The sequence below is a fragment of the Schistocerca nitens genome, chromosome 6, assembly GCF_023898315.1.
Source record: "Schistocerca nitens isolate TAMUIC-IGC-003100 chromosome 6, iqSchNite1.1, whole genome shotgun sequence".
NCBI lineage: Eukaryota > Metazoa > Arthropoda > Insecta > Orthoptera > Acrididae > Schistocerca > Schistocerca nitens.
Window position 1 is genome coordinate 241,069,015 of NC_064619.1, and position 15,800 is coordinate 241,084,814.

A 15,800-nucleotide genomic window follows, 5' to 3' on the forward strand; every position below is an offset into this window, starting at 1 on the left:
AGTACATAACAACACAATGACGATGAAGAAAAATGATTAACTCTTAACATAACAGCAGGCTTTTATTTCTTCTTTTAATAATAATTAACATTTTCCTTAATTTTTAAACTCTTTTAGCAATTACAAATTTTATCCACTTGACATCTTGTGCATGACTTCAGCATAAAATGAACATATTTTACAACAAAAAGATGTTAAAGACTTGAAGATGACAGCAACGACTGTTGAAACTGGTCATCTTGAATAAAAAAAATTCTATGCGATGTTGGCTTTTGAATGGTTTTTAACAGTTAAAACAGATTGCTCTTCAGTACTCTGAAAAGCCACCCAATAATTCATTAGCAACCAGTGCATTTTCTATATGCACAATATCATTCACGTACAAACGTTAAATCAGAAGTCCGCACTTTTGCACCAGTCAATAAGAAGGTCCTTTTAGCGTCATCAGACATCCTCTGAATTTATAATTATTAATGTGGTGTCACCGCTAGACACCACACTTGCTAGGTGGTAGCTTTAAATCGGCCGCGGTCCATTAGTACATGTCGGACCCGCGTGTCGCCACTGTGTGATCGCAGACCGAGCGCCACCACACGGCAGGTCTAGAGAGACGTACGAGCACTCGCCCCAGTTGTACGGACGACATTGCTAGCGACTACACGTACGAAGCCTTTCTCTCATTTGCCGAGAGACAGTTAGAATAGCCTTCAGCTAAGTCCATGGCTACGACCTAGCATTGCGCCATTTGTAACATTGCATGTATCTAAAGAGTCTCACTTGTATCGCCACAATCTCCAGATGTCTCATCAAGAACGATGTATACAAGGATGGATTAAAAGTTAAGTATTCAAGGAGCTATGTACTTTTCTTTATAGCATTCATTACGAATCCTGTTTCAGACCTCACTCCATCCTTCGTGAGTTAGCGCGTGCATCTTGGCCGCCTCTTTCAATTAGTGTGCGTAGTGTTGGCAAGTCTGCCGACACTACAATTAAATTACCTCTTTAATTAAATTCTTCTCTAAAGACATCCTTACCAACTTGTATATCTCATTTTAAAATCTTATTTCCCTCTTCTCATGGCATCAGTTCTTTGTAGCAGAATATTAATATTACTTCTGCCATCTCATTCATGTGTGACTGGCTAAGATCTTAATGGGCACAAATGGGGTTAGAATGTGAACAGTGCAAAATGTTTTCTCATAGAACAGACATAATTTTACATTAAGTAGAGAATACTAACTGCTCACTCCTTCCTGCATTTTGTTCTCACTCATAATTTAACTCGGTCAAAATAATCATTAGTCTGCCAAACCTCCTAATTTGTCATAATACACTTGAGTATTGTTGAACATTTTATTTAAAGGACTGCAATTTCTCATTCCACAAAAACTTCATTTTGGAAAAAGAAATTGCACAAAACTACTTTCTTTAAGTCTCCACATCATTTTACGAAGCTTATTGTAACTCAATGGAATAAGATATTGTCCCATGTAATGGAAAGATAGCACACTTTTTAAAGAAGTCAAAGAACAGATTTAGAGAATTGCAGTGCTGTATCACTGGTGGTCATTGATTACAGAATTGTGGAAGTTGTGCTGTGCTCATGAAGACTAAATTAGTTATACCCAGCAAGGTAGCACAGTGGAAAGACACTAGACCGTTGTTTGGAAGGATGGTGGTTCAGATCTCAATCTGGCCATCTAGATTTAGGTTTTTCATGGTTTCCGTGAGTCATTTAAAACATTGAGCAGTTTATGATCATGTTGCCACATAAGCATCAAGGAGCTGCCAACAGTAGCCAGATTGTGCTCATTTTCTGGAGATTACTTCTACACAAAGTTGAAACCAGTCCTTAATAAAATATTATTGTGATCTAGACTGCTATTTTAACCCAGTTGTATCATCAGATCGCTTTTACTCCTCTGGAACTTGTCCATATTTGTGATTTAAGACATACACTGGACTGTTTCCGCCAAAAAGAATGTGACTGATTTCCTTCCATAATCTGAGCTTGTGATCTATCTCATCAATGATGGAACATTAAATCCTAAACTTAATTTTAGATAATTCATGTGTAGGGACAAGAATGGATTCCACAAGAATCAGTTTTGTTAAGTTTTAGTCAGTGTGTTTGATACAATGGTTCTTAGCTTCTGAAAATCCTTTGCAGCATCAAAGAAAACTTCACTAATGAACACATAATAGACCAGCTCTCACCTACCGACTGAATTTCTAAAATATGTGATTCAACAGGTAAATTTCATACATTTTGTGTTTGGTTGATGAAGGGCTTTGTGTTTTCAACTGAAGGCTTGAAGTGACTGGTCTTTGCACATGAACATGTAAGAACCTATTTATTACCTTAGGTATTTTTGAGTCTGTATTCCTTATGGTTGACAGTGCAAGTTAAATGTCCCTTCAGTTGTTACACACTTTCGATATTTGTTCTGAGTTGACTGTAGTAAGTAGCAAACCTCATGTAGTTTGTCAAAGATTCCAACAATAGTTAGCTGAAAAACATTAGAATAAGTCAACGCTAATTGAAAGAAAAAAATCAGGCCACTTTGTGCTAAAATTTTCTATGATCAGGAAGTACAACTACTTTTGTTATTTAGGCATTAGACTGTGGTCTAAGGCATTTTTCTGTGCCTAACATTTTACTTGCTTTATGTGGAGATGTTACCAGAGGCTATAAAGACACTGATGATGTCACCAGCATTAGGAGACAAAACATTAGGCCCAGAAACATGCCATGGCCTAATGCCCAAATAACAAAATTCATCAATGATTTAAATACCAGTTGTGAAAGCCTGCATTGTAAGAACAGCTCTTGCGGTCAGTAACCAGGGAATAAAACCCTTATTAATCTGACAAAATCAGGTCAGTGTAAACATAGGCTTCCATGGCCATTGTTAGTGTTAATAAAATTCTCTTGGGCTGTTGACCGCATTTTCAATATCTAAAACTGCCCAACGTTTCGGCCAGTATTGCAAATGCTGTCCTCAAGGCTTTGTGCTGAGCTGTAGTAGTGGTCAAAATATTGGACAATTTTATATATTGACAATGTGATCAACAGCCTTGAACAATTTTATTGACAAAATCATGCCATTTTATGTGCATGTGTTTTCACTAAAACCAAATAATGGAAAATCCTGGATATAATAACAACAGTGTGGAAAGAAAAGATTGATTCTCACCACGCAGGGGAAGTGTAGAGTTGCAAAGAGGCACAACAAAAAAGACTGCTAAAATATTAAGCTTTTGGACAAAGTCTTTCTTCCAAAATAGAAAACACATTCACACAAGCACAACTCACACGCACATGGCCACTGTCTCTAGACAGTGGAGCCTGACAGTGACTGCATCTGAAGTGAGCAGCAAAGTGTTGGAGTGGATGCTGGGGTAAGGAGAAGGTGTGGGATTGGAAGGGTGAGAGAGAGCAGGGTAAGGGTGGGGGAAAGTGCTGTGTTGTGTGAATGTGTAGGGAGATGGTGTGGACAGGATAGGGCTACCAGGTGCAGTGTCAGAGGCTGTGCTGAGGTGGAGGTGGGTGGGAGAGGGAGCAAAAGGGAAAAGGTTGGGGTGGGAGGAGAGAAGTTAAGAAGGGAAAAGACTGGTAGGAACACTGGTGTGATAGAGGGTGTGTGTAGTGCTGGAGTGGGAGCAGTGAAAGGGTAGGTGGTTGGAGGATGGAACTAATCAAGTTAGAGGCCAGGGGGGTTACAGGAACAAAGTATATGTTGCAGGAAGGGTTTCCACCTGGCAATTCATGAAAGCTGGTGTTGATAGGAAGAATCCAGAAGTAGTGGGCTGTGAAGCAGTCATTAAAGTGAAGTGTGTTGTGTTGGGCAGCATGTTCAGAAAGTAGGTTGTCCTGCTGTTTCTTGGCCACAGTTTGGTGGTGCCTATACATGCAGACACACAGCTTTGTAGTTGTTGTCCCCATGTGTAAATGGCACTGTGGTTGAAGCTTAGTTTGTAGATTGTGTGGCTGTTTCCGCAGGTGGCGCTGCCTTTGATGGGATAGGAGATGCTTGTGACAGGAGCGGAACAGGTCTTGCATCTAGCAGGGATATGAGCCAGGAGGCAAGGGGCTGGAAGCAGGAGTGGAGTAGGACAGACAAGAATATTGTGTAGATTTGTTGGGCAGCAATGTACCACTATGGGAGGGGTGTGGAGGATATTGGGGAGCATATTCCTCATTTCAGGAAACAATGAGAGGTAATTGAAGTCCTGACAGAGATTGTTATTCAGTTACTCAAATCCTGTATCATACTGAGTCATGAGAGGAGTCCTCCTTTGTTGCCAGGCATTGGGTATGCAGTAGGTAACTGGAGGGACAAGACATAGGAGATCTGTTTTTGGACAAGGCTTGGAGGACAATTGTGGTCTGTGAAGGCCTCAGTCCCTGCAACAGACCTAGATGCAAAACTAGCCCCCATACACCCTCCCACTATCAACTACTTCAGTCCTGTCACAGGCAACTCCTACCCCAACAAATGCAGGGCTACCTGTGAAAGCAGCCATGCAATCTACAAACTAAGCCGCAGCCACCATGTCACTTTCTGTGGGGACATGACAACTACCAAGCTGTCTGTTCACATGAATGGCCACCATGAAACTGTGGGCAAGAGAGAGCTGGACCATCCAGTTGCTGAACATGCTGTCCAACACAATGTACTTCACTTAAATGACTGCTTTACAGCATGCGTCATCTGTATTCTTCCTGCCAAACCAGCTTATCTGAAATGTGCAAGTGAAAACTCTCCCTATAACAAATCCTTTGTTCCCCTGGTCTCTAGCTTCATTAGTCCTCGACCTGTCTATTATCCACCCCTTCCCTGCCCTGACTCCAGCACTAGACATGCCTTCCATCCCACCAACATTCCTACCAATCTTTTTCCCTTTCTCTCCCCTCCCCCTCTCTTTTCTCTCCTCTTCCCCTTTTGCCTCCCCCCCCCCCTCCTACCCCAGCACCCCTTGACACTGCACCTAGCAGCCTTATCCTGTCCTCACCATGTCCCTGCACACTCCCATTGCATGGCATCTTGGCTCAACCCTACCCTGCCATCTCTCACCATCCCCACGCCAAACCACCTCCTTACCACCACCATCCACCCTAACAGTTTGCAGCTCATTTCACACACAGCCACAGTTGGGGCCTATTGCCGAGAGACAGCAGTCATGTGTGTGTGAGTTGTGTCTCTGTGTGTGTGTGTTTTCTATTTCAGAAGAAGGTTTTTATCTGAAAGCTTAATATTTTAGCAGTCTTTTTCATTGTGCCTCTCTGTGGTTCCAGACCACCTCTATGTGGTGAGTAGCAATCTACCCTTTCCATGTTGTTCTACAACAAAAGTAAGAGTATTAGTTACTGATCAAAGCAACTAGTTACAATGATGTTTCTGCTTTGGACACTATTTTCACTAATGTTATTTGGCATAAGTCACCATTGGTTCCTTCATTATCTTTCTTGTATTGATCCTGCTTGAAATTTGATTCCACTGCCATACACTAGTTTATCCAGTAAAGGATTGGCAGGTTTCAATCATATTGTTAATTTACTCAGTGATTAAAATCAGTTGATGGCACATGTTAAAAATTTCAGTGAAATTATTACTGGATGTGTGTACATCTCGACTACACAATGAGTCGTTACCTTTACCCTTTCTGTTGTTTGATAACCAACTGCAATATTTTGGACACTCCATGTGATGCCAGTTGTCTTGACAGGGTTGAAAGCAGACTTCAGGAAAGAACAGTATACTCTGCTGTGAATTATCTTTTTCTAAAAATGTGTTGAAATTAATTCAGACAGCTTTGAAAGCTGTACATTTATTATTGAAATGTCCCATATCTAAGTGACATTTCTTAGCTTTACCTTCATTCATGTCATACATCATTTGTAAGAGACAAAAACTAATTGTAGCATCTTCGATTTTCACTAATACATATACTTAACAAGAGTTTGATATTCTTGATCATATCTTACTTTAAAGTTGGAAGCATTATCATTTTCAGATTAGTTTTACTGAGAATGAATTTATTTACATGAATAGCATGTAATGCATGTCTGATTACATCTGAAGGGCTCAACTAAGGAAAAGTCCCACCCTTGGAGACTTACATCCAAGCTCAAATCTGGTACATTAGTGCAGCATATAAGCTACTCTGCTGAATTGTCAGAGCATTTGGTTTAAGTCTTCAAATTGACTTGACATCAGAACTTCAGTCAACATTTACAACAGTGCTAGTAATTGAAGTTATGCATTTTTCCCATAAATAGAGTTGACATCATCACTATTCACACCATTCAATGAGGTAAATGACACTGGAAACCAGGTTGTAATTGTAGATGGTGGTAGAGAGAGAGAGAGAGAGAGAGAGAGAGAGTGTTGGCATTAACCTCTTGTTCTCTTGGTACTTGCTAGCTCGATTCCTTCCACACCATCACTCTAAGAAAGGACTGATTTCACTTCCTTACCTGCATGCTACATCATTATGTAACTCCCATTACCCATCTAACTGTGTTGTTGCTAATTACAGACAAATATTTGGTTAGCAATAATGGAAAATCCTGGATGAGCAGTACATAAAATAAGGGAAAAGCAGCCATACACGTATAGTGTATCAATGTGTGGAGCACGGAAACACATAACAGAAACCAGCATTTGTACTAGCTTTCAAGCAGTAGCTTGATCCGCACAGATCAAGCCACTATAGGCAAATGTTTGTTTTTATTTGGTTGAAAAAATTAGCACAGCCCAAATAGATAATATGTGTTTCAGAGAAAGTACTGCTCTGGTTTGGACATTTTATGAGTTGTTACTTCTGAATAAAAGCTTTGAAGAATGTTCATCAATCTAAATGGCAGCCTAATTTCCAAATTTACATTTGCACCTGCACCACCAACGAAGTAAATGAGGAACACCTGACTAAAATCTGGCACGTAGTAAAAGCAGTTACCTGAAACTGGATAAGTATGATCCATACTTTCTATAGCTGCTTGCTTGTTGATAGTTGCAGATTTATTGTGTATCTTATTTTCATATCTTCTCATGACAATAACAAATAGATATTCCACACAAAACATTACAGCAAATGAAATCTTAAAATAATAATAATAATAATAGAGTGGAAAGGTTAATGAGCAGCCTAGATGAGTTGATCCCAATGGGTAACTGACTAAATATGATCATATTGACAAGTTTAGCAACAGCTACTCTTACAATGAAATGCATCGCCTACACTACAGATGAAAATTAATTTATGTTGACTTTATTCACAACAAATACACTGATTGTTTGTTCAAAATCCATTTGATTTATAATTTCAAAGCCATAAAACAATACTCATTTGTGGGGACAGTTTGATATGCTGGAATAAACCATGCAAATGAGAATGGCTGCCTTAAAACCTTTGCCTGCCTATTGGATGGTCCACAACAAACTGTCATGACCTCTATTTCTCCTGGAACTTTCCTTTTTGATGCTATTCTCTCTGAAATGAAAGTATATTTTATTTAAAAAGAAACCTGCATATAGAACACTTGTGTGCCCCATTCTTGAGTACTGTTTGAGTGTTTGGGATCCCCATCAGCTCTGATTAAAGGAACCCATCAAAGTAATTGTATTATGTAAATGGTCCACGAACCCAAATGGGAATCCCCGGAGGGTAGGAGATGTTCTTTTTGTGAAACACTATTGAGAAAGTTGAGAGGACAAGGATTTGCAGCCGACTGCAGAATGATCCTGCTGTCATCAATATACATCTCGTGTAAGGACCACAGAGACAAGTTAAATCAGGGCTCAGACAGGAGCATACAGACAGTTATTTTTCCATCATTCCATTTGCGGGTGGAACAGAAAAGGCAATGACTAAGAGTGGTACATGGTGGCCTGCGGAGTCCATTTGTAGATCTAGAAATGAATTCATATTGTATTTGTCCAAGAAGGAAGATGATTCTGCACAAATTACAGCTGCTGCTGGATCTTATAAACTTTCCTAAAATAATTTCAGAGTCAGAATTGTGTGTTAGAGTCCACTAGCCAGTATTAAGGACTATGCTGTAACAGTTGAAAAGTTTGGAAGACTACATGAAAAAAAGTGGCCAACATTGTTCAGTATACTGTATCAAAACACATTCATTAAATTAATAGTATTTTTTATGCTTGGACTGACAATAAGATAAAATTTCATGAAAGAAGTAATTTCTCTGTATCAGACACTGTTTTGTAAAAGCCCAAAACAATAAAATAAATTGTTTGTTTTGAATAAAAGAAAGCAACAGCGTGATGCAGAAGAATGACTTCCTTCAAGGTATGCATTTAATGCTTCCACTTGGTACTGTTGAGTAGTCTTACATGTAGTAGCTACCTCGTTCTCAGAACACTTGTATATCTACCAATATTTTAAAAAATCCCTCCAACAGCACATTATGGTTGTGGGGTATCAACTGTGCTGCCAATAAAGTGAATGATCTATTACCATCAGCCATTGAGGATGTCAATAATTAAAGTCTAGTTTCAAAACGCTGTAGAAAGAGAATCACTGTTCAGAATGACGTCAGATTTTAACATCATACTATTGACACAGGGGGAAACATCACGAAACACGCACACACACACACACACACACACACACACACACACACAAAAGAAAAAAGTGAATTGGTAGATAACACTGTAAGCATCTATCATAAATGGGGTAGGCTACAAAAGACAGATGAATCACAGTTCAACAGACATGGCTTGAGCTGCACATTACACCATCCATACGGTTCAGTGTGCCAGACTGCAGAAGTTCGGCGTCAACAGTTGCGGCATTGTTAGTTAGGCAAGTCCATCCACCATTGAATGGGAAAATTGGTTTTTAATTGTCCTGAGACCAAAAACTGCATTGAAACCAAAATGGCATGTTTTCGATTTCCTTGGGACTAGAAACTAGATAAAAACCAAAATAACATTGGTTTTTAATTATATTGGGGCCAAACACCGAATAAAAATAAAAATAACATTGCTTTTTTTAATTGTTCTGAGGCCACGCATAAAAAGCAAAATGACATCAGTTTCTAATTGACATGAGACTGGCGCAAGACATGTTCATTATGCCATTTTCTGCCACAACTTGAAATCGAGAAACAGTATATTTTACTACAGATCAGAGTGTCTTGGGGGTCATATGTTTCGCAATGTGTGCCTTCAATTCAGTTACATTCGTAATTGGAATGCTGAACACATCATCTTTCAGGCAAAGCCACAGCCACAGGTCATACAGATTAAGACCAAGTGATCTGGTTGGCCAGGCTGTAGGGAAGTGACAGCTGGTAATTCTACCATTTCTAAAATACCTCTACAACAGCCACTTCACTGGTTGTGCAATGTGTGGAGGAGCACCATCTTGCATAACAATGATCCTATCCACACTGTTGAAGGGTCGAAATAACATTAGTGTGCACGAGGCTGTCATAGAATTTACCAGTGGCTTTACAGGTAACAGGACCTGCAGGACTCATCCCCTCGAAAAAATACAGCTCTTCAATAAACTATGCCATCAACCTGCTTCACACAGTCACATTTGCAGAATGAAATGATAGTGGTTGATGTTTGTGTGGATTTTCTGTTGCTCATATTCTGCATATTGGCATGTTATGGGAGATGGAAATGGGCTTCCTCTGTCCACAGAAAGTTCCATGGCTATTCATTGTTCACTTCCATGTGAGCAAGAAATGCCAAAGCAATTGTTTGTCTTGCTGGCAGGTCAGCAGGAAGCAACTCCTGAATATGGTGATTTTGTATGGATAGCAGTGCAGTGTGTTTCACAGAATTTTATGCACTATGCTCACAGGCATGTCCAACATTCAGACAATTCCCCATGCACTGCTGGTTTGCACACCACTGCTCGACCCCTCATGCAGTGCTGTGGCCGCATTTTCAACAGATGTCAGATCAACTGCTTTCCTCCCCCTGTCACATTGCACTTCAAAAGAACCTGTCTTTTTGAATTTTGAAATTGTTTTGAATTTTGTCATCATTTTATCCAGACCCTTAGCAGACATCAACCCAATGCCTTTTTTCATACCCTTCAATGTGCAGAATGTCTGCAGGGCTGCTGGTGTACAGTCACTGTTCTTGTAAAAGATCTTCACCAGCAGCATATGATCCTTCATGGACACAGTCATTTGGGCAACTCAGACAAAAACTGAGGAATAAATGTGTGTGGTGCATCTGTTGGTGTGCATATTCTGATGCTTGCAGTGCCATCTATTGGTCAAATATCCTCCTCCACCTCCCCCCCCCCCCCACCCACCCACCCCTCCATAACCCCATGATTTTGTTTCCCCCTGCATCAATAATATGCTGCTCTCAAATTTGATGTCATTCCAAGCAGTCTCTTTCTACAGCATTCTGAAACTTTAATTATGGACACCCTGTATGTTTGGCAAACAAACATGAAGTCAATTTTTTATGTAAATTTATCCATACACCATATCTTGAATGGCATAATTCATCTTAAACTCACAGAAATGGAGATTCTTAAGAATATGGCTAAAATATTAATGACAATGTAAAGATTGGAATGGAAGCTCTGATTTTCTTTCAGATTAATTGACACAGTTTATAGTATTCCAAGACTTGAGTGTCATTTATTATGCATGCCTTCTTACATTTGCAGATGCCTGCTGTTTGAAAAAACAAAACGAATGATGGATCATCTAATGCGGGTGTTTACACTGATTCTGAAGTTCTGTGAAATGGTGCGCAGTGGCCTTAAGATGGATGATTTACTAAAAACATTTAATGACTATCAGAAGGCTGTCAATTATTGGTTGCATTTTGTTAGCCGTATGGCGGACAGTGGTTTCCAACCACACTTTGCAAATCTTGTGTTAAGCCTCAATGTAAGTGGCTATTATAAGAATGTATAATGCCAACTAGTGAAATGTTTAATAAGACTGTTGTTGCACCCAACTTTGTAGTCCTGTTTTTATTCATGACTGTGTATATATGCTTTTTTGTAACAATTTCTCATTTATGCTTGTAAATAGTTATTACAATTAAACTAAATTTGAAAATGACCATAACTAAATGTCAAAGTTGTGATCAGACACTATGCCAACACATGTGAAGACTGTCTGCAGATTGTTAATGATTTGTGGTGGGTCATGAATATAAATTCAAATTGAGTTGGCAGTCAAAATAAGTATGAGAGACACAAAGAAAAAGAACAGTGATTAGTTTTGCTGCTTTGCGATCCTTACAATGATATAGAACAATGACCATATAAATTAGAAACAACTGCCATGTTGGGGAACATTGAGAGAGAGAGAGAGAGAGAGAGAGAGAGAGTACTTGAAAACTCAGTGAGTGGGACAGTTTGATATAGAACATGGCCATGGTGTTGTCAAATCTTGTACTGCCCAGTTGACTGATAGTTATGCACAAAGTGGTTCAAACATAAGATTTCGATACATTTTGCTACAGCCAACCTATTTCCAATGTAACTTCACGTACGAGCCTCTCATAGGCTATCTTGCTAAGGGTATACAGTGAGTACTTCAAAAAAGATGAAGTAACAACATTTGGCCATTGGAGGTAATGTTGCCCATTTGCTTTCAAATAAATAGCCTGGCACAGTGATTTTTCAATAATTTCAATAATTTCTTTTATGAACTCATCATACAAGGGTTTGTCTAAGTACCTTATCCCACAGCCCCTTCATTTTATGCATCTTCCCCAGTCTCCATGCCAGTAGTGTGATATGTCTCAGTTCTCACAGGGAACTAGTCATTCACAAACTAGATATTCAAGCATTACCATGTGTTGTTGTGACTTTATTTCTCATGAACCATCCTTCAAAAAGAAACCTCATTTCAGAATATAGCACCCTCATAGTTCCTCTTTCCAAGTTCCATATAGCAAAGGAAAGCCAGCAATTGTTTGTAGAATTTTATCTTTCCTTATTTTCATATCATACCCCACAAAAATTATTATATTGATTTACATGTCGAAGTGAAATTATTAGTTTTCCTTAGAACACCTGTATGCTTACTGACACATCAAAATGCATCCGAGATATTTGAAGTGATAGGGCACAGAATTTTTTATGACATTAATTGGGAAGTCACACTTGAAAGTATTGCCAAATGCACAAGCACAACTTTCAAGTGCTTTAAGTAAGTAAGCACTCACTGAACCAGAAAGCATTATTAATCTATTTACTGGTAGTGTTGGTTTTGCCTGTAATGTTTGAAGTCCCCCCCCCCCCCCCACCCACCCACCCACCCCCCACCCACCCCCACCCACCTCAGCATCTTGTGATGAATCCCCACAGTAAACCCCTGTACTCTCCACTGAGGTGGGCAAGCATCTGTAGCTGTGCAGTAATGTTTTCAGTAGTAGCCCTGTAAGACTGAAGATACAAACAAAAAAAGAAAGGCTGTTTTTTGTGTGTGGAAAAAAGTTTGAGACTGATTGTTGTTCATACTGTATTCAAACTGATCCTCAAGTCATCTTTGGAGGCATTTTGTAGTTGATTGTCTAATAAAAGAAAATATTTTTCTTGCATTTTAAATGATTGTGAGTTAAATAAATTTAAAGAAATGAAATATCCGGGCAGTAGTTTGTACAGGCCACCCATAAAGCAACAGGACCTGCTGTGAAGAAATCAAGAAAAGTTAAAGTTATAAACTTGAAGAAACAGAAATGTCATGGAAGAAATTTGGAATTGAAAATTGCATAATCCTGAGCAAGAACAGATACTAGTAACTGATACACAGAGATATAAATGGCTGAAGAAGAAAATGGTTTAGTGAATGGGTTAAATATAGAGGTCCGATTACACCTAAATTGAACCTAAAAGTGATAGTCATGCTTGCCTCAAAAGTATATCTTGACCATGAGAACCAGTGAAAGATTAACAAATAGGAAGGAAGTAATTTAGAAAATAATGTGGAAGTAATTGAACCTAGTGATTAAGAAGCTTCTGTGTAATAAATAGTGAATTAGAAGTGTATTTCTATTGCACATACAGTTGTAGAAGTTGTAGATTACATTTATTTACAATAATTAAATATCAAATAGTAATAATGATCATCATCCCAAGGTCAGTAAAGCAAGTACTGTAATATTGTAGTAAATAACAGTCAATATTTTATAGGGAATTCTTACATAAGGTTTCCATCAATTTAGAGGATAAAAATAACTAAATGCATTGTTATGTTTTACTTGAGCAGCACACACAGCTAAACCTAATCTCAGTCTCTGTAGTGCCAGCTAAAGCATGTGCCAGAAACATCATCCTTCAGTGAGAAACATTTAATAACCAAACCTAGCTCAGTAAAGCTTATATGTCACATACCACTGTTTCTTCCATAAAGCAAGTGCCATAAGTCAGTTGTTTTTGATTAAATGTACAGTGAAAAGTCACATAATCATGAAAAGATATGAGAACTACCGTCATACTGAGATATGGTCGACAGTGTGAAGACTGCTTATACTTTTACATGTTGGCTGCCATGAAGCAGCCATCTTGAGCTGCAGTTAGTGTTGCTATGATTAAGAACAGAGCTAGATGGCTGGAATTTCATAAAATCTGTCATGTCAGGCAAGGGATTTAAGAGAAACTGAAAGTCTGGTACCTTTATTCTCATTGCTCTGGAGACTGTGGACAAAAGTGTACAGACAACCCAACGAATTCAGGAACAATCTGACAAGAAAAGGAAAAAATTTCAAGCTGAAACAAGGAGGAGTCGGAGGGTTAAAAAATCAAGGTGGTCCTTCTGGAGTGGGTAGTCATGGAAGGGAAATGTCCAAGTTAGTAAAAAACTTCCTAGTACGAAACACCAGGTATGGAATGATTTAAGCCATTTGTGGAGATCAGTAATGTTATCTGTGATTTAGACTCTCTAGGGAAAGGTCTTGATAAAGAAGCTCACGTATAAATCATTAGGAACACTGGAAGCAGTTTGTACCATAGTCTTAACTGTGCAATTCAGGATGACATCAGACACATCACTCGGTATGCTCCCCACACTAGTGTGAAGGTTATGTCACTCTTTAAGAAATACAAGCCCTAGATGAAACTTTCTGTTGGACATGTCAGTGCAGAGCTTCAGGAGTTACTCAACAGAGTAGGGTGATCACAAATGGGTGCGACTGATTTGCCACCCCTCACACGGCTGCACAGCACACAGTATGGCCTACATTTGAGTGTTTCCAGTAAAATGTTACTTGCACAACTAATTTCCAGAACCATTCAGTTTAACCAGAGGACTTTATCTCCAGTCAGTGTGACTTCCAATGTTTTCACTATAGTGGCTGGCATAAAAATAGGCAGCTGAAGGTCATTCCACCTTTGTATGGCACTGCAAATTTGTAAAGATTTCAAGTTCACTTTTAATAATTTAAAAAATATAGTTGAGAATGAAAGAGGAGCACTTGCAGAGCAGGATAGGAACACCAAAATTAATATGCTACAAACACTTAAAGAGAGTGGAAAATATATGAAATGGAAATTGCAAAGGAAGTGATCAAAAGGAAGACCAATGGATAGATGGCTGAAATGTGCGGAGGAGTGTGTGGAAAAAAAGAGGCAAGAACTGACCTGAGTGAACAGAGAAAGATGGTGGGAAAACAGGATGCTTATGTTCCTGAGTGGGGCTGGAAACAGTGGTGGTGGTGGTGGTAATGATGATGATGAGTAGTTAGTACTACTTGACAAAATGCACAGGTCCTTGTATTTATAGGCTGTGAAACTTACTTGATTATCATGAAAAAAAATTTAAAGTTTTGATTACGACTGGGATGTAAGTGTTACTTTGTATTTCAGCCAGGATGATGCTTTGTGAAATCAAGTTGAAAACAAATTAAGAGAAATTCTGAAACTTTGTGTTTACCTTCAGTAGCAATCAGATATACAAAATATAAAAGAATATGATGTAAAAATGTAACATGAAGAGTTTTGCCAATATTTGTCAAATATGGTAATAAAATTTTCATCACTGACTAACTTGCATTTGTGTTAACCAAGAAAAACCTTGACACTTTTAAACCACCATTTCCTTTGGGTTCACACAAGCACTGATTGGCATGGTTCTGTGAAATCTTAAGTTTTGTCCAGATATACTACAGGTCTATTGCCTTCAGCATGCAATAAGTTAACTATACACAAAAACTTTGCTCTTATTACTGCAGTGTCTTTGCATTCCATTAAAATTTTTTGTTCGTCATTACACTTCTAAAATTGAATACCAAGGAGGCAGGGAAGATGAAGAACAGATGTCTCTGAGCCTGAATAATAATAATTTTTCCCCTGTAGATCACCCTCTATTTTTATAGCCTTCAGACACATCTCTCTGCTGTAGAAACTAAGTTCAGTTCTTTGCAGTAGCTCTTTGTTAAAATCATTAAATTCCATAAATTTCCATTCTCATTTATATCCCTCTCTAGAGAATAAAAACACATGCTTACATCTGGAGATTCTGACAGTGTTACTGCACTGTTAATACAGCATACAGTCAACTCGGTAAAACCACAAGTTTTTGCTGTCAATTTACACAAATGTTGTATGAGTCCTGACTTCTTCACTGTCACCCAGGCCAGTAAAAGACTTAATATGTTTGATCCAGCCATTTTAGTTTGTTTTTGAATGTCTTTTAGCTTTCTGCACACACCAATCAGTGTTGCACTAAATGTAAGTCCTTATTCCTGCATTTGGCTCACTCCTGAATGCAGATCAATGCACCTTTCCCCAAAAGACTTAAACCACATGTGAACACACGATATGACGTGGGAGCACTCA

At 38.7% G+C, this 15,800-nt stretch overlaps 1 protein-coding gene across 2 annotated transcripts in view; it reads left to right on the forward strand.

Moving 5' to 3' along the window:
• Positions 1-12,261, forward strand: part of LOC126263729 (gamma-tubulin complex component 6) — a 259,126-nt gene extending 246,865 nt beyond the window's left edge. For both annotated transcript variants that reach the window (XM_049960887.1, XM_049960888.1), the window contains one exon: positions 10,674-12,261. In XM_049960887.1, coding sequence (XP_049816844.1) covers positions 10,674-10,926 — 253 coding nt within the window. In that variant the 3' untranslated portion in view covers positions 10,927-12,261. The remainder of the gene's footprint in view (positions 1-10,673) is intronic.
• Positions 12,262-15,800: the final 3,539 nt, after the last annotated feature.